The 14,862-nt window shown below is 40.8% G+C and overlaps 1 protein-coding gene across 4 annotated transcripts in view; it reads right to left on the bottom strand.

The window, feature by feature from the left end:
- The window catches only part of SLC12A2 (solute carrier family 12 member 2), a 93,179-nt gene that overhangs the window by 29,856 nt on the left and 48,461 nt on the right, over positions 1–14,862 (bottom strand). For all 4 annotated transcript variants that reach the window (XR_016235339.1, XR_016235340.1, XM_002710086.6 and 1 more), the window contains exons 10-15: positions 11,209–11,360; positions 6,953–7,060; positions 4,908–5,031; positions 3,884–3,985; positions 2,628–2,783; positions 662–761 (exon numbers count right to left, since the gene is read on the bottom strand). Coding sequence is in view for 2 of the 4 variants with exons in the window: in XM_002710086.6 (XP_002710132.6) it covers positions 662–761; positions 2,628–2,783; positions 3,884–3,985; positions 4,908–5,031; positions 6,953–7,060; positions 11,209–11,360 (742 nt within the window). In the remaining 2 variants the exon portion in view is untranslated. The remainder of the gene's footprint in view (positions 1–661; positions 762–2,627; positions 2,784–3,883; positions 3,986–4,907; positions 5,032–6,952; positions 7,061–11,208; positions 11,361–14,862) is intronic.

The raw sequence follows: 14,862 nt of genomic DNA, 5'->3' as shown, positions 1-14,862 counted from the left end.
AGGCCGACTTCACACTGCCCAGACTTTCTAAGAACTTGCATCAGCAAATATCATTCCTCGACTTAGAGAAGCACACACGATCGATGGTGCTTCAGTAGATCAATCTCATTAATTACTGGAAATTTGTTACCTTACGGAATGGTTTTCATGTTGATGATCGGTAAGCTATTATAAAGCTAACAAAGCTGTTTACTGAGGCAAACAGTACTCAATGCTTTTTACGGTAATGAATCAATTATCTCCAGTTAGTCAGTGATGAGGAAAAAACCAACTGCCATGAAGATATTTAGTGTTTTACTAGAATTACAGAATACAGCATGTCAAAAGCTATTTACGAATTTTGTACTTAGTAGCTACATCATAATTACTAACTTTAAAGGTCATAGAGGGGGAAAAAAACTTAACCTTTATGACAGTTAACGATAACACATCTCAGATGAGGGACTCGGAAAACTTTTATAACATTTTCTAAGGTAGATGACAACTTCCCTCTTCCTTTAGTTTTGTTTGTGAATAATTAAATTGCTCACGCCTAACCAAAACTAAAGCAACACTATTCTCTAGTTTTAGAGAACTTTTTATGAACAAATCAGTGCATGAAAATGTTAAGACCGGGGAGTCCAGGGCACAGGAAATGCTGCTGTGCTCCCTCACCACGCACCTGAAGTTTTTCACGTGGTCCTCCACTCCAGAGAGGCGTATGGAGTGCTGCAGCGCGTTCAGGTACGTCAGGGCTTGTGTGGAGGAGCCCCAGTTCACATCTGTGGGGAAGACCAGGGGCACAGCGTAACAACCAACAGTAACAAGCCATCGACCACCAGTGTCACACAGAGAGAACCGGACTCCTTTCTCACTTGAGAAGTCAACTGCAAAATGGACTTCTCACCCTGAGGCTTCCAATACTTCAAGTACAAGCAGCACGTTCGGACTGTGAGAGCAGCAGCAGAAGATGGCCCCAGTGAGGTGTCCTGGCACACACAAGGGAGACCTGAGGAGAGGTCCAGGCTCTTGCCTCTGGCCCAGCCCAGCCCAGCCCCAGCGGTACTGACCATTTGGAAAGTAAACCAGCAGATGCAACATCTCATTCTCTTTCCGTCTCTCTGTCACTGTCTCTTTCAAGTAACTAAATATAAGGGGGAGGGGGCCGTCACAATCTGAACTAAAATCGCATCTGAAGAAAATGTAAAATTTAGGACTGGGATGATAGGGCTGCAGACATACTGTGCATTCAAGTGAGAGTCTTTCACAGACAAAACATCTCAATTATTATTAGCCAAGGGTCCAAAGAGAAAGAGGCAGTTCTCCAATATCAAGAAGGATCATGTATAGTACTTAACTTCAGGTTACCAGGACAGGAAATTTTTACTATTCAGTAAGCAACTGGACCATCACATGAAGACCTGAGACACATTTCAATTTACACATCTGACAGGTACATTAGAGAGATGACTGCTTCTGAAACGCTTACAACGGGAGCTGCTGTCGATTTCATTCTACAGGCAGTGCTCCAACAGAAACCTCATCATTTCACAACCTGCAGTAGAAAATGCTTCCTCACCACTTTCATGTACTGCTAAACTACCCTTGTAATTTCTTCCTCATATATTGTACTGGGTCCAAATTTTTTAAACCTTTCTTGTAAGATCATTCTTCTGCGTTACAGTCACAATACAGGATAGTGGCCCAAATCCTTTTATGTGGAGATATACTAAGTTATTATCAATGACACATACTAAGTAATCGTGAATTATTTCCTCATTAAAACATGTTTGTTCTCCTTTCCCTGCTACACAGTCATTTTTTTTTTTTAAGATTGATTTATTTATTTGAAAGGCAGAGTTACAGAGAGGCAACAGCATAGGCATAGGCATAGGCATAGGCATAGGCAGAGAGAGAGAGAGAGAGAGAGAGAGATGGAGTGGGGGGTGGGGAGAGAGAGGGAGAGGTCTTCCATCTGCTGGTTCACTCCCCAGATGACCACAACAGCCTGAGTTGTGCCAATCTGAAGCCAGGAGCTTCTTCCAGGTCACCCACATGGGTGCAGGGGCCCAAGGACTTAGGCCATCTTCTACTGCTTTCCCAGGCCATAGCAGAGAGCTAGACTGAAAGTGGAGCAGCTGGGACTGGAACCAGTGCCCATATGGGATGCTGGCACCACAGGCAGAGGCTTTACCCACTATGCCACAGCACCGGCCCCTGCACTGTCATCTAGTGGGAAAGATACTATGTCTTCCATTATTTTGCGACTTCCATGGTACATATTGGCAGTTCTAAGACCACTGTAGCTAAATGCATATGCTTATTGGCTGAACAAATACTATGATACTACAAATATGAATCCTGTTAAAGAATAATGTTAAAATGTACCGCGTATGTATGAATTCACTGTTTTTCTGCAAACAGGATTGGTCTAGTCTACTGTGAATAAGAACTGCATAGGAACATGAAGCAACTTCTTCACAAGAATTGCATGCATCTGAATCACAACAGAACCCTCTATATACTTGGAAATGAAGTATTTCAGCTTTTACACCAAGTACCTCAACATCCAAAAGATGATGCTTCAATAGGAAAAACAACAAGTTCAACGGTTTTTAGCTTGAAACTAGATTGGAAAGGCTACTAACCTGGTTTTTTGTAGGTAACATAAATATACAGTCCAAGAACAATCACATAGGTCAGCAGTGCAGCCCACCAGTTAATGACAAACATCACTATGCAACAGAGCACTGCCCCGAGAAGGGATATCCACATGTTGTAGTATTTGAAGGCTGGGCGCCATCCTGAAACAACAGAAGACACGCATATGCCTCCTCTGTGTGATGCAACAGCACGTCAAGTATGTACAGAGTAACTTTCTTCATGGCTGTCACACTGACAGGGGTTCAAGCACAAAGGGTAAGGCTAACGTCTACTGGGAAAGTCCAAGACTGAATGATCACACCTGAACTGCGTGGTTCCTGAGGACTATGGAGAAGACCCATCTATTTGCTTCTACATTACTGTTCCTTTCTGGCTCTGTATTCAACAAATGCTTACCAAAACTACATCATGAGTCTACCCTCGGTAATGGTAAAACTAGACAAGGTAGAAAACACACTGAGCCCTAAATAATGAGACTTTATTTTCTCGTTTTTAGCATAAGGCATACTCACATTTCTGTGAATATACCTAATATTTTAAAGTGACTGAAGAAAATCATTAAGAATTTACCCGGTTAGCAGAGAAACGGAGCTGACTGTAGAAGCACCCATCTTCCCAGTTAGTAAAGCATTTATGAATTAGACCTACTCTAAAAAATGCTCAGAGCCATGTTTTTCAATATGCATTGATAGGCGGCTCCACAAACATATTTGTATAACTCATTTCAACAAAATGAGTATTTTCAAAGTAAAAAGTGAAACTCAAATGTTTGTGTCCAAAGCTCCCATCCACCATCTTTCCTGTCCTGAGATAGTGAGATCCTCAGAGGAACGAGCTTTGGTTCCTCCAGCTCCTTCCCTCATTTCCGACAGGAGCCAGATACTTGTCTCAGTCCACAGAACTCTCTGTGCTGAAATATTTTTTGGAAAGGTTAACTGTATCATAACAACATTCTTAGAACTGAAAGAGAAATCAACTAAGCAGTAAAAAAAAAGTTTATAAGAATAAATCATCCTTTCAGTGTTAGAATCAGACACAGGATATTTCAAACGCTTTGAAGACAAGCAACAGTATTACCAGTGAACTTAATTCATGACAGAGAATGTTGAAGACTTAATTAAACTACAAAGACTGAGCTAACTGCATAAAACCTATCTTTTAAGACATATGCAAGTGTTAGTTTCTCTAAAACCACAGAAATGAATACATTAACACAACTTTTTAAAGAATGTAAAATCACCTGGAGATTTTGCAAGGGATGCATGGAATACTGAAAAATTGATCAATGCATATGATGCAAGGAAGAAATTAGAGATGATTGGAGCAATAACATTCAGCTCAGCTGTAAAAGAAAGTGATGTATATTTAGTGATATTAAACATTTTTAAACTTCTTGTAACTATGAAACATTCCAAACTTTTGGATTATAGCACAATGAACATTCTTATATCCAGCACCCACATTAACATCTACGTTTTGCCATACAAATCACCCTTTTTTTCAGAAAACTAACCTTTATGTACACAAATTAAGTTCCATTTATACTTCACTAGTCAAAACCTGGGTAGTCTTTCTGATATAGATTTGTCATAGCTATGTAGCCCATCAGTGGCATAAAGAATATTGCCCTATATCATCCTTCAATTTGATAAATACCATTTTTAAACTCCTATACATTGCACTGTGTTTCATTTTTGGTTGATTTAGGTTGCTTCCTTTTTTCACTATAATCAATAGTGATACAAAAATTGTTCTATGGTCCGCTGGGCACAAGTGCACTGCTTCCCTAAAATGTACATCTCGAAAGAACGACTAGACACTATCAACTTGTCCTCCAAAAGTAGCTACACCAATACCCACACACCAGTGTTTCCTGACTGTTAGTCTCCACACGGCCTCACAGTGCCTGGTGGTATCATCATACTTTACATGGTAACTCTTTTTGAACTTCAAAGTTCAATGTCTTCTTCAGCAATGGAAACCCACTATCTCGGTTGTAATCAGAAGCAAAAACTAGAGGAGCATCCCTCACCAAATTTGTTTTAGAAACCAGAAACTAGGATGAGTCTCTAGCCCTAATAGAGACTTAGCAATAATAATAATGTTAGTAAATACAAATTAATTACTTTACCAACATTCTTTCCTATGATTAGAAAGAGTATACTGAGCAAAGAAACAGTATGCTAATTAAGTAATAATTCAATGTTTAGAGCTAATACTACATATACACCAAAATCGACATTAACACTATTCCTACAACTAACCGATTAAGATGAATCCAAGTGCAATTAAGAATGTTAAGATGTAGCCACGAAGAGGTTCATTATTTTTCCCATAACCTTTTGCAAACATCTGGAAAGCTGGGTAGATGTTGTCCTTACATAGAGCCTAATGAACAAAGCAAAGATGAAGATAAAACACTTCAAACATACAAACCAGATCTTCTTATAGTAATTAAATTAACCAGGAATAAAACCAAGTTTCTAATTCTTGCTCTTCTTTCTCTCTTGTCTCACACTGCCTCCCTTACATACCAGAAAGGGGAGCCAAACATTTCAAATAGCAAAACGGCTGCTGGTTTACAATACTGAAGTTTTACCCACCTTATTCCACCTCTATGTAGGGATTCTTCACCTTATGAATAAGGAAATCAAAGAAACAAGCTCACAAATAAATCTTCGATGCTTAAGTCACATGTGTGACTTATTTTAGAAAAACGAACCCTAGGCTGATGTTCTGGCATGGCGAGTTAAACCTCTGCTGACAACACCAACATCCTCACTGGGCACCAATTCACGTTCCAGAGGAGAGGCTCACTTCCAATCCACTTCGCTGCTACTGTGCCTTGGAAAGCAGCGAAAGACGGCCCAGATACTCGGGCCCCTGCACCCATGTGGGAAACCCAGATGAAGCTACTCATTTCATTGTGGCCATTTGGGGAGTGAATCAGTGGATGGAAGATCTCTCTCTCTCTCTCTCCCTTTCTCTCTATACCTTTGCCTTTCAAATAAATAAAGCTCTTTTAAAAAAAAAATTATCTGAGAGGCAGAATTCAAGAGAGATGGAGAAACAGACATCAATCTTCCACGCACTTGTTCATTGGCCAAATGGCCACTACAACCGGAACTGGGCCAAACCCGAGCTAGGAGCCAGAAGCCAGGAGCTTCTTCTGCATTCCCATGTGTGTGGCAGGGGCCCAAGCATTAGGGCCATCTTCCACTGTCTTATCAGGCTCATTAGCAGGGAGCTTCGTTGAAGGTGGAGCAACCAGGAACTGAACTGGCACTCAGATGGGCTGCCCGCTTGCAGGCAGCAAGCTTATCCCACTACACCACAGTGTCAATCTAAATAAATAAAGCCTAAAAAAAGGAAGACCAAATCCCAATTAAACACTTTTCCTAAAACATTGTTGAATACTGTGATAAATTCTACACCTTCACTGTACTCACTGGTTTTAACCATAACATAAAGAAGGCTGCATAATAAACCTGTCAGCTATTTATTGAATGCTCATCAAAAGGGAATAAAGTCCATCCTATTAATCATGCCAGCCAGGGACGGCGCTGTGGTGTAGCAGTTAAAGCAGCGGCCTGCAGTGCCGACATCCCATATTGGCCCTGGTTCAAGTCCTAGCTGCTCCACTTCTGATTGACATCTCTGCTATGTCCTGGGAAAGCAGCAGAAGATGACCCAAATTCTCGGGCCCCCAGACTCACGTGGGAGACCCGGGAGAAGCATCGGGCTCCTGGTTTCAGACAGGCCCAACTCTGGCCATTTTGACCATTTGGGGAGTGAACTAGCGGATGGAAGACCTCTCTGTCTCTCTTTCTGCCTCTAACTTTTTTTTCAAATAATAAATAAGTCTTTTAAAAAGAAATCATTACACCCTTAAGTAGTTACAATGTGTAACACACAAGCAATCAAGTGGTGGTAAAATAAACATTTAGGTTTGCATCATGCTGACTGGGACAAGATACTTTATTACTTCTGATTAGTAGTGTTACATCACACTTCTAATCCTTGGTCAAACACCTTCAAGATTTATGCTGAGCATGTCGAAAAAGCAAATACCTATCGTCACTTCTAAAAATAGCTCAAAGATTACACTGTGACAATAGGTAAAGGATCATTTATAAAAATCGACACATTCATATTAACATACACTTTCTACCAATCTTGATGTATGTGCATGTGAATGTCATACACATACTATGTGGCTGACACATGTAAGTAACTAGAACCAGTAACTCTCCAACTGAAAAACCATCATCTGATCCCCCTATAAAGCCTGTAATTTGAAAATACTGACCTGAAATATCTTGGGAGCACTCACAAGAGAGGCTAGTGCCGAAGAAAGAGTGGCTGAAAAGATGCCTGCAGAAATCAACGGTGCAAACCCCGACACCATGCTCATTACCTTAAATAGGAAGCGAGAAAAATGACAAGTCAGTCTTAACAACGTAACATCTTGGTTACTCTAATGAAGAAAATGAATGCTCAGAATGACTCGATAACAAACAGTATTAACGTCATATTCACTACAAATTCCTGAACCAGATCTACCACTAGCCCTTATATTAAAAAAAAAATCTTTTCTTTTTGTGAAATTTCCAACACACACATTGGCAAAGAAGGTACCCAGCGCCGATAATCAACTGCGGGTCCATCCCAGCACTCCTCTGAAGCAAACCTCAGGTCCCATTTCATGTGTAACTGCTTCAGGATATGTCTTCAACAGATAGGAATCGGTGCAAACTGTGAGCAGCAATGCCACTGCGACAAATTAAAAACTCAATTCCTTCATAGCGCCACAAATCTAGTCAGCATCCCAACCATCTCTTACTTGATCCTCCCAAAAGCAGTCTATGCAAATCAGATCCCACAGAAGAGCATTTGCTGTACCTGGTGGATGTGTCTCTTCCGTCGTCTTCAATGTACTGACTCAACACTTCCTTCTCATCTTACTATTTTTACGCCATTTCTCCTGCAGAGACTCCCCACTCTGGAGTTTGCAGACTGCATCTGCACTGTGTTGTTTAATCTGCTCCCCTTCTATTTCCAGTAAACCAGCAGTGGGTTAACCTGCCCCTCTCCAGTGCTCTATTTCTAGTTAACTGGCAGTTGCATCTAGACGGTTCATCAGGCCTAGGCACAAGTTTTTGGCAGGAATATTTCTTATGTGGCACAGTGTACTTCCAAAGCCCTGTTGGTTGTGTTTTACAAAAAAGACCTTATCCTTTAGAGCTAGATGAGATTAGGATGTGCAGTCTACAATCTGCCTGTAAATATCCTGGGGGATGGGGAGTCATCAATAAATTTAGTTATGCACTGACACCTGATGAAACTCAGCAATGTGTAGCTGTCTTTTCAAACACGTTCAAAAACTCCTCTGTGGCATCTGTTTCTTTAACCAACACAAAAGGACTGCTCGCTTACATCATGAGAAAATAACCACCGATCCAATGGGCACTATGCAAAACTACTTGACTAGACACTTCAAACTGTCAGTGCCATGAAGACTAACAATGACTGGGAATTTACTCTGCTGCCATGTGTGGTCCTAGATGGCATCCGGGATCCAGCAAAGGAGGCCAATTACCAAGACTAATAGGCAAATGCAGATGCAGAATATGTACTAAGGTAACAATATTTCACTGGTGTTGAATTTAAGTGGAGTAACTGTACTGAGCTTTTACAGAATTTCTTAAACACTTCAAGATGACTGTCAAGGTGTAGTGTCTATGAATGAGGTATGAAAGAGGATATCTGCAACATATATACAGATATACATAGATAAAGTAAAAGGGGCAAAAAATAAATAGTAAATGTAACTGGAGGACAGGTGCACAGGAACTCCTTACAGAGTTCCTTCTGTACCTGAATTCTTCAAAACACACAATTGCACCGGAGCATGGATTCACGTCCCATCAGCTTTATCCACCCATTTTGCAACTGTCAGCAGGGGTTTGTGACCACCACCCAGATTCATCACTTTGGTACTGGACATTCACCTTTCATTTACATTGACTAAAAACAGGCCAACTGAGCCCAAGGACATAAGGGAATCCACTGTTAGGTCGTATAAGACTACCACACACTTGACCGTGATTTCATACTTAACACCACAGCTATGGGTTCAATCCCTGGCCACAATGCACTAAATGAAGGAAGAGAACCAGGTAAGCATGCATGGATACACACAGGCACCAACAACACAATGACCAGAATCCAGTCTGCAAAGAAGGTAGAAGGGCCTTGTGTGTGAAGGGTTTGACTGTGACAGGACAAAGCATCTCGTATTTTATTATGTAATGATAAGTCAAAGGTTTCAGAGGAACAGAAAATACAATCAACAAAAGGCTACATACAAATTAAAAATTTTAGATAAACAGGATAGACCAAATCATTTTACTAACACAAAAAGTTAACTCTACATAAAACAGCATAATAAAGTATAGCCTTTATTATACACTTTATGCAGACTTCACTTACACACTCAGACTAGTTATATTCGATCCACCATTCTTCATTTTCTGCATGATGTGATTTATATTTTTATAGAATTTCCCTTTTTGTATTGTTTTACAGGCATTTTCAAAATCATTCACTTAAAATGAGAGAAGCATCTTTATTTATGTCACATTCCTCTTTGCTAGAATAAGTCCATATTAGATTTTATAAAGAGGATACACTTTTCTATTTTAAGGCAACATTAAACCTGACTGGAAACCTGACTGGCATCTTCAGTTACTGGGCAAAAACCAACATCTGTGCCTTTCACACAGTATCTATATCAGAACGGGCCTGAATCACTAGCTGGACATGAATACTGTCTTTCATTCTGACCATTCTGCCTGGTCTTGTGACTACACAACACATACTCCCATTACATAACTGGGCCTGACACTTTTAACTACTGAAAAGTGTGCTCAACTGCTTCAAACTACACTACAGGAAACAAAAACAGTGAAGTCATCCCCCCCAAAAAAAAAAAAAAAAAAAAATTTTGGGTTGAAAAAATTTATTCTAGAATTCACACATTCTGCATAACACATGCCAGCTTCTGAATAAATGTGACTCTCAAGTATGGTTTTTTTATGTTTATATAAAATGGAAAAAAATTAGGGAGCAAACGTTTTATTTTTCATTTGCCATCAGCAGACTCACATTTTCTGTGAAGTTTCCCAGAGTATCATCCTAGGACTTACTCTCAAATTAACTTCCTTATGCATTCTTGTGTCAGTTTCTAAAAACCCGTACCTTTCATTTCAACTGCAGTACTTTAATAACACTATTAACAGCAGAAAAATCGATAGTCTCCAAATACTGGGGAAGTAATATTAATTTTTACATAGCTCATCAATTTTTAAAGCTAACTTTTAAGCATCATTTAGAATTAAATTCTATTGTTAAACAGTCGTCTGGTACAGTACGACTTTACTTCGGCCACATCTAATTGAGTAACAACACTACTAGTACTGATCACGTCTTTTCTATAGGACATTTATATACAAAGCAATTATGGAGAATTGCTAAATTCACTCAATAGAAAACTGAACTTATTTCAGTTACTGCAGATTTAAACTGCTTAAAATAAAAACAGAAAACACTGGTATAATTAACAAAATATTTAAAGAAATGCTGAAAACTACACAATGTTGACAAAAGAAATCAAACGTAAATAAAGAGAGCCATAGCAAACACATCAATTCTCTCTAAATTGCTACACAAATTTAATGCAGTTCCAATAAAAATCTCAGTAAGACTTTTTGTCGATACACAAAAAGATTATTCTGAAATTCTTTATGAAAAGCGAAGTGACTCAAATAGCTAAAACGATTTTGGAAAAGGACAAAGTGAGATTCTTTACACAACTTGATCTGAGGACTCAGACACAACTACATTCATCAAGCACATGTGGTGCCAGTCTGAAAAGTGGACAGCATAGAATCCACAAACAGCCGGGTGAGAGACCCCTTCTAATGAAGCTGGATACTCGCATCATACCCACACGCACACTCTCAGTACATCTTACATGCTGTTATCCAACTGAGACCCTGGGAGCCCTGTGCTCTTCAAGGACCTCTAATTTACCCTTCTGTCTTCACCAGTTTGCCTGATGAGTTACCCGGATTTCTGAGTATACCAGGAATATTCTTGGGGCCGGCACTGTGGCTAAAGCATCCCATGTGGGCGCCGTTTCAAGTCCTAGCTGCGCCACTTCTGATCCAGTTCTCTCCAATGGCCTGGAAAGGCAGTAGAAGATGGCCCAAGCTGTTGGGCCCCTGCACCCATGTGGGAGACCCAGAGGAGGCTCCTGGCTCCTGGCTTCGGATCGGCGCTGTTCCGGCCATTGTGGCCAATTGCGGAGTGAACCAGTGGATCAAAGATCTCTCTCTCCCTCTCTGCCTCTCCTTCTCTGTGTAACTCTGACGTACAAATAAGTTAATTAATTAAAAAGGAACAGAACAGTCTTCCCTTCTCTAAGATATGGCTTTCTTTTGGTCCTATCTGATAGTAGAGAGCGCTCTACAGGAGTACAGGGGACATGCATGTGACGCTCACCTGGAAGTTGTTCATTAGGCCATAGGAGCAAGGACTGACTTCACAAGATGAAAAGTCAAAGTTTAATTTGCAGGCTGCAGAGGTACAGTTTGTTAGCTCTGTTACAATGGTGTCATTAACGTTCCCAGTGGCATCCCGAACAACACATGAACCTGGAGCACAAGTGACAGTGAGAAGAATAAAGCTAACATGTATATTCATCTTAGGATTACATAAACTCATAAGGAGATTCAAGTAATGACTGATTACCTACTCATGCCTAGGAACACACACTGCATGGGAATTTACTGTGACATGAATGCAGAAAATACACTGGTCCCCAATATTTAAAAACTGAAACTGAACCTTTCATAAAAATATTTACAGAAATACATTTAGAAACCTCATAAGTACTATTGTGGAAAATGGTGTATTAGCACCACTGTTTCTTGAGCCAGCTGGTCAAGACGTCCTTAAACACATACAAAAACAATGTCAGCATCACATATGGGTGCTGGTTTGAGATGCAGCTGTTCCACTTCTGATCCAGCTCCCTGCTACTGTGCTTGAGAAAGCAGCAGAGAATGGCCCCTGCACCCACGTGCGAGATGCAAAAAAGCTCCAAGCTCCCAGCCTCTTCCAGGCCTGCCCCAACTACTGCAGCCATTTGGGGAGTGAGCCAGTGGATAGAATCTCTTTCTCTTCCTCTAACTCTGACATTCAAATAAATAAATGAGTCTTCAAAAAATACCCCACTGTGCTAAAAGACTTCCAAACAAGGAGAAATGTTTGCCTATAGACCAAATACTTGACACTTCAAATGGGTCAAATCACACTTGAGAAGGGGGTTCTGTGAAGGAAAATTTAATTATCAATGTACTAATTACCAATGTACATAGGTTCCTATTTGAACCTATGTCTCCAAAACAACTACTAGAACATTAGCAAATATATAGTCTTTGAGATTTGCTTACAAATAATCCAGGGGGCACAGCAACAGGGTATAGAACAAACAAGATTAACCATGAACTAACAACGCGTGCAAAATTTTGACACTGGGTGATAGCTATAATGGGCTCATCAGAAAATGCTCTCTACCCTTCTGTAAGGATGAAGGCTCCCATAGTACAACAAGCATTTCATTATTTGTAGTAACATATCACGTACAATAGTAAAAACCATTCCTCAGACTGCAACACTTTAATAACATGATTTCATCGCATATTACAGCAACAACTGAACGAGAATTTTTAGAATTTTATAATACTACATCTAAATACTAACATTTAATAAACTGCACAGTTCTTTAGTCTGCAGTTTCTTCATCTATGTTTCAGAGCAGTGTCGCAGCACCAAGCTTCCTTAAAGCTCCCTCTGAGAGCACTGGGAGGGGGCACAGTGCAGTCCTCTGAGAGCACTGGGAGGGGGGGCAGGTGCAGTCCTCTGAGAGCACTGGGAGGGGGCACAGTACAGTCCTCTGAGAGCACTGGGAGGGGGGGCAGGTGCAGTCCTCTGAGAGCACTGGGAGGAGGGACAGTGCAGTCCTCTGAGAGCACTGGGAGGGGGGACAGTGCAGTCCTCTGAGAGCACTGGGAGGGGGGGCAGGTGCAGTCCTCTGAGAGCACTGGGAGGGGGGGCAGGTGCAGTCCTCTGAGAGCACTGGGAGGAGAAGGGACAGGTGCAGTCCTCTGAGAGCACTGAGAGGGGGGACAGGTGCAGTCCTGAGAGCACTGGGAGGAGGGGGGACAGGTGCAGTCCTCTGAGAGCACTGAGAGGGGGGACAGGTGCAGTCCTCTGAGAGCACTGGGAGGGGGGACAGGTGCAGTCCTCTGAGAGCACTGGGAGGGGGGGACAGTGTGCAGTCCTGCAACTCCCTCCAGCCCTGAAGCAGCCTCTCTCGTGTGCTTCCTGTTCTGATGCTCTAGCTCTGCAGCTATGGTGCGGGACAAGGTTTCACAGCTGCAGGGGTACAGGCCGTCTTTACTGTCCTATTGGCCTATCTTCTGAGTGTCAGGGACAGTGGGTTCTCCTACTGCACTAACTCAGTGCAGATGGAAAGAAGTGAGCAGAAGAGCCAGCATATTTAGAGTGCTGGAATAAACAGAAAACGGGGGCTGGCGCTGTGGCACAGCTGGTTAAAGTATCCCATATGGGCATCGGTTCAAGTCCCAGCAGCTCCAGCTCCCATCCAGCTCCCTGCCTGTGCACCTGTGAAAGCAGTGGAGGATGACCCAAGTACTTGGGCCCCTGTACCCTCTTGGGAGACCCATAAGAAGCTCCTAGCTTAGGATCAGTCCAGCTCTGGCTGTTGTGGACATTTGGGGAGTGAACCAATGGACCGCAGATTTCTCTGCTTCTTTGTCTTTCTCTCTCTCTCTCTCTAACTCTGCCACTCAAATAAATAAATATTTAAAAACAAAGCAAAAACAAATTACTTATCTGTGATACCAATCATTTTCTAAGTTGTAAAAGAAACAGTTATATCATTCTTTAAATATTTAACTAAATTTTCTTTAGCTAACTTATGTATATGTATATACACATGACAGTAATTTTTAAGACACCTATTTTGCTACTTTTCCCAAAGTGAACTCCAGAGATGTATGTATATATTATAGAGACAAATGAAATGCAAATTCCATCTAAATGTCAATTTAGTCTATCATGTTACTGATTATTAGCCTTTCTACCTGTTGTTAAGAAAATTTCCAGCCTCTTAGTCTGAAAACAGATCTGTCAGTACTTCCATCAAATACATAAATATATGGCAAAAATGAACTTTTATTATTCAAATATAATGTAAATCTCATATTTTAGAGTCTGACTTCATACTTTTGTTATTCTTTAGATTGTTATTAAGATAAAATATACTTTATATTATGATTAAGGAACTTAACTATAGGAGCTGGCATTGTGGCACAGCAGGCTGGGCCATCACCTGCAATGCCAGCATCCCAGCTGCTCCACTTCTGATCCAACTGCCTGCTAATGTGCCTTGGAAAAGCAGGAGGATGGCCCAAGTGCTTGGTCCCTGGCCACTGGCATGGGAGACCTAGATGGAGTTCTAAGCTCTCAGTTCTGGCCTGGCCCAGCCATTTGGGGAGTGAAACAGGGGATGAAAGATCTCTTTCTCCCAACCTCCCCCTCTCTCAGTGCAACTCTGCCTTTCAAATAAATAAACCAATCTTAAAAATTTAACCATCATCCTTGATTTTTCAAAACATTTCAAAACCACATGCTTTAAGTAAAGTATACAGATTGGAAGTAAAATAAAGTATCACTGTAGGCAAACTATGTCAATTAATAGAAATGAAATTCACCAACAGAGTTTTACTGGACTAGAGTATTTCATTAAGTTAAAGATCATACACTGTAAAGAGCCTTAAAGGACTTTAAAGAAAATGTAACACAACTATTCTTACAGCTGTACTTATGAAATCTGTACACCTTTAAAAAATAAAAAAAAATAAAAAAAAGAAAATGTAACCCTCTCTCTGCCATGAAAACAAGAAATTATATGCCACGGTCTCTGGTAGCAAAACTGCTGAGCTTCCATTTTCTCAGCTCTGAAGACTGGTTGGATCACTTAAAAACGTTCAGGTTCTAAAGTGCTGTCAGTCCATGAATGTAACAAAACAATATTAAAATCACTTTCATTCAATTCAGTAAAATCAC

The sequence above is a fragment of the Oryctolagus cuniculus genome, chromosome 6 (assembly GCF_051225735.1).
Source record: "Oryctolagus cuniculus isolate XC-2025 breed Fujian yellow rabbit chromosome 6, ASM5122573v1, whole genome shotgun sequence".
Classification (NCBI taxonomy): Eukaryota; Metazoa; Chordata; class Mammalia; order Lagomorpha; family Leporidae; genus Oryctolagus; species Oryctolagus cuniculus.
The sequence above is the reverse complement of the archived record's forward strand: the minus strand, read 5'-3'. Positions and strand labels throughout refer to the sequence as shown.